Consider the following 7547-nt stretch of genomic DNA (forward strand, 5'->3'; position numbering starts at 1 on the left):
CAGAGGAAACCAAATTGAGAAAATGAATTCTAGGAGTCACAGCCAGAGATGGGTCCCCCAAGGGGAGATGCTGGAAGACAGCAGTTACCAGTCAGCTGTCCCTAAGGGTGCCGCTGCTGGTGGTGGACAAGATGCTGACGACTAACCCTAGCCTGGCAATGACAGCAAAGTGACAAGAGTCCTACTTGTGGTTGACTGAGATGCATACAAGTAGAAAAGGAGGATGCTGAAGGATGCAGCCTCTCCAGGAGAGTAGTGAAGGAGCTGTGGGATCAGGAGGCTGATGGACGTCCTTTGGAAGCCTAGGAGGAAGAAGATGGAGGGGTCTATCAATTCATGACACACAGTGAAAGCCAGAAGGCCTCCAGAGCAGCAGTTCAAAGAGACTGCCATCTTCTGCAGTGGTGAAGCAGTCTGTGCTGAAAATAAGACCCAGAATTTATTTGTAAGGGTAGCTGAGGTGCAAAACACATGGAGCATGTACAGCCTCAGCAGATCTTTAATGGTAAGGAGTGGAACCCTGAAGTCTAGGAGGGGACATCTGGATGAATTTGGAAACAGATTCTTCCTAACTCCTTGAACACTCCAGACCAGCAGATGCAACCAGCCCCCTGTCACTTTTTTTAATAGGAGAGCAGCTTGCCCTCGTTTGGAAATGATGACAGGATTCAACAGAGAGTATACCTTGCAAGAGGACATCTATCGTTTGTAGACCCTGCACCAGCATTCTCTTATTATGGACTGGAAAAAAAATAATTGGAGCATGTATCGGAATTACCTTTATGGTGCTAGGACATGGCACAAATACACAATCGAAAGGAGAGTGTTGGGGAACGTTATTTTAAGGTGTGTTACTTTGTTGCATTTGTTGAACTCTGTGAAGCTGTGTTACTGTGCCTGTCTAAGACACCCGATGATCTCATAAAGAACTGAGCGGCCAATAGGGAGAAAGGAGAAAGGATGGGTGGGGCTGGCAGGCAGAGAGAATACATAGAAGGAGAAATCTGGTAGGAGAGATCAAAGAACAAGAGAGGAAGGAAGAAGACTTCAGGGACCAGCCACCCGGCCACCCAACCAGACATGAAGTAAGAAGGAAAGAAAGGGGGTTGGGGACTTACCTCAGTGGTAGAGCGCTTGCCTAGCAAGCGCAAGGCCCTGGGTTCGATCCTCAGCTCAAAAAAAAAAAAAAAAGAAAGAAAGAAAGAAAGAAAGAAAGAAAGAAAGAAAGGTATATAGGAATAGAGAAAAAGCCCCAAGGCCAAAGATAGACTGGATAATTTAAGAAAAGCTGGCCAAAAAACCAAAAAAAAAAAAACAAAACAAACAAACAAAAAAACAAGCCAAGCCAAGCTAAGGCTGGGGGCATTTACAATTAAGAATAAGCTTCCATGTGTGATTTATTTGGGACCTGGGTGACGGGGCCCCCCTGAAAAGAGCAGGAACAAACAACAATAGAAGAGCATTTCTTGGCAGAGATGTCCCTACTACACCGGCTGGAAGAAACCTAGAAGGACCCTGGAGCCAGCCCTAAAATAGTTCTGGGATGGCTCCAGGAAGTGGCCTCCAGTAACATCACAAAGGAGTTAGTGCCACCTTGACAGAATTTGGGTGTCCTCACATGGCTGTTAGGTTGTATACATACATTTACCATTTTTTTTTTAACATTGTGGTAAAATGTTCGTAATATAAAATGGGCCATGTTAACTCTGTGTATGTGTTGCTGAGGATTGAACCCAGGAGCCTTGAACACACCAGGCAAGCACTCTACCACTGAGATACACTCACACTCCCTTAACCACAGGTAAGCATCAAATTCAACAGTATTAAGTACACGCACAGCGCCACTCAACCATCATTACCATCTGTTTCTAAATGTTCTCTTCTACTGCATACACAGAAATTCTGTACCTGTTCCACAGTAACTCCCCACTGATCCTTTCCACTGGCCTCTGGTACTTGGCAGAGTTTTGAGAGAGGAGCCAGAAGCCTAGGAAGTGCAATGTTGGAGCAGAATTGACCATGGGAGGCTGAAGGACACACTAGTCCATCCTCCAGGGAAGCTCAGACAGAAGCTGTCCTGGTTTTCCATTGCTGTTGAGATACCACGATCAAGGCAACTTAGAAAAGAGGGTGTTTAGTTTGGGCTTACACTCTCTTTGGGTTAGAGTCCATGATGGAGCAAAGGTGTGGTGGCAGGAGCAGCTGCAGGCTTACATCCTGATCTGTAAGCAGGTGTGTGGGGGGTATGTAACTGGGAACTGAGGCATGGGTTTTTGAAACCTCAAAACCGCCTCCAGTGACACACCTCCTAATCCTTTCCAAACAAGTTCTACCAACTGGGGACCAAGCCTATGGAGGACATTGTCGTTCAAACCACCAGCCAGAGCATCCCCTTCACCAACTCCACAAGGGACATGTAGGTCTGGGGTCATCGCAGAGTTGGAGTACTCCATCAGAGATGTACTAACCATCCACTGCAGCCGTGGCGAAACTATCATCTGATTTTGTGGGGGGTGGGGATGAGGGGGAGCAGGCCCTGAAATTCTGACCCTCTTGCCTCTACCTCTTAAGTGCTGGAATTAGTGGCATGCACCATGTCCAGTTTATGAGTGCAGGGGAGGAAACCCTGGGCTTCTGTCTGTGAGACAAGCACTCTACCAACTGAGCTGTACATCATTAGCCCCTGTCTGGCTTTGTTTAAGCTCTTCATGCTGGTGAACCAAGAGGCCAAGAAAGAGGAGCTCTAATCGCTGGTAAGGATAATCGATAGCCCAGCCTGAAGAACTAGGCATGCTAATGTCCAAAGGAAGAGTATGGCTGGAACTCAAGGGAGCTATAGGGATTTCTCTCTGTGCCCCTGTGTCCATTAATAAGGGTTAACGGGCAACCATGGCAGCCAAGGAGTCAGACTCTGCATCTGGTCCTGGTGTGGTGACTGCGGTTTATTGTGACTCTCCTGGAGCTGGCAGCAGATCAAAGATCTCAGAGCACTAGAAAATAAAACCTCCATAACTGGTCCAGACTGATGCTGTGTCGAGGGAAGTTTGGTCTTTCTGTATCCCAGACCCTGACTATTGCCAGTGTGGAAAGCCCAGAAACACCTTGGCCCACCAGGCAAGGGCTAGAAATCACCACCTAGCCAAGGAGATGGTTGGAAGTTACCAGGACACAGGAAGGGTCTAAGGTGACCTCCAGCGTGCTTGAGGACCAAGGATGCTTCAGTCTTAGCCTCTGAGTCCCCAGCACTGAGAACAGTACTCCTGACTCCTGCCACATGGTCCAGCTTCCTCAAGGTAGGCAGCCAACGGTTGCTTCCCCCTTTTGCCTTTGCCGAGATTTGGATGGTCATGTAAAGCAAGCTTGGCAACCCCTGTGAGCTCAGGAGACAGCCCCAGGAGCCAGTGAGAAGGAAGGCTGTTCCGCATGGGGCTGCTTGAGTCTAGCTGCTGCTCGGCAGGCTGGCAGGAGTGGGAGCCGGAGCCGGGACCGAAGAGGTTAACGTGCATCTGCCTCCGAATGTTAATGTGTCTAGGTGATGTCAGTGGGAGCTGGGAAGGAGGGAGTGGGGCGAGCAGTTGGGCTCAGAGGCAGCAGAGGCTGCCAGGCGGTAGAGGAAGACCCTTTTCTGGACTGCAGGGCTGGCTCACGTTCGGGACAAGGCGGTGGCAGGCTCTGGAGGCTGCCGCAGCCTGCGTGGGTGGACGGACGCTCAACTCCAGGGAGCAGGCGACCTGCACCGGCTGCATGGATCTGCAAGCCTCGTTGCTGTCCACTGGCCCCAATGCCAGCAACATCTCCGATGGCCAGGATAATCTCACAGTGGCCGGTGAGTGGCAGTTAGAGTCCTCCCTCCTCCGGGATGGGTGTGGAAAATGGGAAGGTTTCACCTCCAGAGCCCAACTGCTTAGGAAACTTTAACTTGCAGCTCTCGGTGATAAGATCTGCAGTCTGCTTTGCCTGGAGGGGAAGAGGAGAGGAGCAGACACCAGCTAGGACAGAAGGACTAGAGATGGGGCAGAGGCACATCTAGAAATAACAAGGGTTGGTGTCGAGGCGTGAGGCAGACAGGGGAAAGCTTGCGGATGAGTCCCAAATAGGCTTTGCATGGGGGGAAAAAATCAAGGTTGGAAAAGCAAGCAAGAGAGCGGGCGGGTAGCATGTGGGAGCCAGAGGAAGCTCTTTGCTTCACTGCTACCCTGGGCTGAATCCTCGGGCTTCGCACTGGGGTAATGGGGTCTGAGTGGTCCTGGCTGTCCTCTGGCAGAGGCTGCTGGGAGCAAAAGACTTCACAGGGCGTGAGAGGATTAACTTTTCTGGTGAATTAAGCTTCTTGACATTTGCAGAACGGCAATGCCCTGAAATTCTAGCTTTGAAGGAGAAGGGAAGGGGAAGGGCTTGTGTGGAGAAAATTCTCAAGCTTCTGGGGTATCACACAGCGTCAGTCTGAGCCCTGTTGGGGAAGCCCAGGCTCAGGAGACATGGCCCAAGGAAATCCCTGTCAGGACGCCTGGAGGGGGCTGGGCTGTTGAACCTAAAACACACTCCACACCCATAGTGACAGTCATTCCTTGGATATGCCCAGAAATCTGTATAAACCCCTTTTCAGCTATCTCTGAAAAGATAAGAGTACAAATAAGAAAAACACCACACACACACACACACACACGCACACACACACACACACATACACATACACTCACACACACACACACTCACACACACTTACACACACAGACACAGACATACAGACACACACACACACTCACACACACATACACTCACACACACATACACACACACACTTACACACACAGACACAGACATACAGACACACACACACACATACACACACATACACTCACACAGACACACACACATAGACACAGACACACACATACTTACACACACAGACACAGACAGACAGACACATACACACACACACACACACACACACACACACACACACACACACATTCTTGAATGTCCTTCAAGGTTTTTTGACAAGGTTTCCTGGTGAGTCCCAGGGGTGTGAAGTTGTTTTCAGCAGACATCTGGGAGTCTTGACTCCTGGCGCTCTGAGTAAATGGCTGAAGTGAAGGTCCTTTGGGTAACAGGTGGGTCTAGAAAATTCGGTAGGAGCATTCACCAGGGAACAGTGGAGCAGAGTAAGGGACAGGATTAACAATAGCGTGGGAGGGAGGATGGTAGAGATGACACACAGTGACCTCAAGCTGAAGTAGGGATCCTGGGAGGCCATTGGAGGACAGGTTGTCAGCTTCCAGAACAGATGGCAGGTCACACATGCTCTTTCTGTCCTCAGGGTCACCTCCTCGCAAAGGGAGTGTCTCCTACATCAACATCATTATGCCTTCCGTGTTTGGCACCATCTGTCTGCTGGGCATTGTGGGCAACTCCACAGTCATCTTCGCCGTGGTAAAGAAATCCAAGCTCCATTGGTGCAGCAACGTTCCGGACATCTTCATCATTAACCTCTCTGTGGTGGATCTGCTCTTCCTCCTGGGCATGCCTTTCATGATCCATCAGCTCATGGGCAATGGGGTCTGGCACTTTGGGGAAACCATGTGCACCCTCATCACAGCCATGGATGCCAACAGTCAGTTCACCAGCACCTACATCCTGACTGCCATGGCCATCGACCGCTACTTGGCCACCGTCCACCCCATCTCCTCCACCAAATTCCGGAAGCCCTCTATGGCCACCCTGGTGATCTGCCTTTTGTGGGCTCTCTCTTTCATTAGTATCACCCCAGTGTGGCTCTATGCCAGGCTCATCCCTTTCCCCGGGGGTGCTGTGGGCTGTGGCATCCGCCTGCCAAACCCAGACACTGACCTCTACTGGTTCACTCTCTACCAGTTTTTCCTGGCCTTTGCTCTGCCCTTTGTGGTCATCACCGCTGCATACGTGAAAATACTGCAGCGCATGACGTCCTCGGTGGCCCCAGCCTCTCAACGCAGCATCCGGCTTCGGACAAAGAGGGTGACTCGTACAGCCATCGCCATCTGTCTGGTGTTCTTTGTGTGCTGGGCACCCTACTATGTGCTGCAGCTGACCCAGCTGTCCATCAGCCGCCCCACCCTCACCTTTGTCTACTTGTACAATGCGGCCATCAGCTTGGGCTACGCCAACAGCTGTCTCAATCCCTTTGTGTACATAGTACTCTGTGAGACCTTCCGAAAACGCTTGGTCTTGTCAGTGAAGCCTGCAGCCCAGGGCCAGCTTCGCACGGTCAGCAATGCTCAGACAGCTGATGAAGAGAGGACAGAAAGCAAAGGCACCTGACACTTCCCCTGTCACCTCCAAGGCAGGTCACCACATCCAACCATGGGAAGAGACACTGAGATAAACCCAAGGCTACCCTGGGAGAATGCAGGGAGGCTGGAGGCTGGGGGCTTGTAGTAACCACATTCCATGGAGCCCATAAATTGTTAGGGAGGTTTGCAGCCAGGTTTTATTTTTTTTTTGGGGGGGGGGAAGCTTCAAACCTCAGACATCCTCTGGGAAGAGCAAGAAGAAAACGGTGGTTTGATGGTCCACTGGGAGCTCTAGCTGTTAGCTCACATGTCTTTTTTCCCAAGGGAAGAGGTTGAAGGTGCCTAGCTGTAATCAGGCAGGGCCAGGGTCATACTGTGACATACAAGCTGAGCACTCCTTCCCATATCTCATTGGTGTGGAAAAAGGCAGCCTTTCTTCCAAGTGGGTGGATCACCTATGAAGCATGCTGCCTCAGCTCCCGCCTCCTGTGTGGGTTTCACTTTCTCTCCAGGGGATGCATGTTTACACTGGGGTGGGGCTCTGAGCTCCCAGGAGTTTAAAACACAAAAGAGCCCAGGGTGTTGAAAAGATCTAATAACCGAGAAGGACAAGGCAAAGCTGGGGTGGATATGGATCTCGAAAGTAATAAAAATGAGGGCAAGGGGCTTTCATGGTGACAGGGACATTCTCTTTGTAGGGCACAGCTGTCAGTCCATGGCTGATCCAGAGTGAGCATCCATGTATTCTGCATGTGCAGGGGTCACTCCAGTGCCTGATGTGTTGGCATCATCTTTATGCTTCAGCCTTCCACTCCCAAATCAAAACGAAATAAAGGCAAATCTCAACCCACTCATTCTGAAGGCTCCTGCGTAATTGCTCGGGCTTTGGGGGTGGGGTGAGTCCTATACAAGGAAAGGGGGGGGTCATGTGAGTATAGGATTCACATCTTGTTTGGGGCTGAATCCTTAGGGAGCCTGAAGCCAGGGATTTGTCTTTCTAAACCCACAGAGAGGAGTTAGTGACATTAATGGAATTACTGTGAATTCATTCTATTGTAGAATTGCTGCTGGACTCAGCAGCCTGGCTTAGACTCCTGTTATCATCACTGCCGCCTCCTTGGGCCCCCCAAGTTACACTCCTCCCCCTCCATGACTCCCCCAGACCCCCTCTCCTCCTCCGCCTCATGCTGAGTCACCAGCTGCAGGTCTGGCTCTTGTGGGGGACGTCTGAGGAAGTCGCTGCTTGCTGCAGCTCAGAGCTGCTGGGCACCTTAA

General features: G+C 50.7%; 1 protein-coding gene across 2 annotated transcripts; it reads left to right on the forward strand.

The window, feature by feature from the left end:
* Positions 1–3277: 3277 nt before the first annotated feature.
* On the forward strand, positions 3278–7131 carry Mchr1 (melanin concentrating hormone receptor 1). 2 transcript variants are annotated; one of them, XM_036208279.1, is made up of 3 exons: positions 3278–3293; positions 3637–3826; positions 5321–7126. In XM_036208279.1, exons 2-3 carry the CDS (start codon positions 3745–3747, stop codon positions 6298–6300), a joined length of 1062 nt encoding a protein of 353 aa, XP_036064172.1. In that variant the 5' UTR covers positions 3278–3293; positions 3637–3744; the 3' UTR covers positions 6301–7126. The 2 variants fall into 2 exon arrangements, with proteins under 2 accessions (XP_036064172.1, XP_036064171.1); XM_036208278.1 differs by lacking the exon at positions 3278–3293 and having other exon boundaries at positions 3471–3826; positions 5321–7131.
* The last annotated feature ends 416 nt before the right edge of the window (positions 7132–7547 follow it).

Source organism: Onychomys torridus, chromosome 16 (genome assembly GCF_903995425.1).
Source record: "Onychomys torridus chromosome 16, mOncTor1.1, whole genome shotgun sequence".
NCBI lineage: Eukaryota > Metazoa > Chordata > Mammalia > Rodentia > Cricetidae > Onychomys > Onychomys torridus.

Coding starts and splice junctions, on each gene's coding strand:
- Mchr1 (XM_036208278.1), top strand. CDS start 3,517: ATGTTAATGTGTCTAGGTGATGTCAGTGGGAGCTGGGAAGGAGGGAGT. Junction 3,827..5,320: donor GGATAATCTCACAGTGGCCG/GTGAGTGGCAGT, acceptor TTCTGTCCTCAG/GGTCACCTCCTCGCAAAGGG.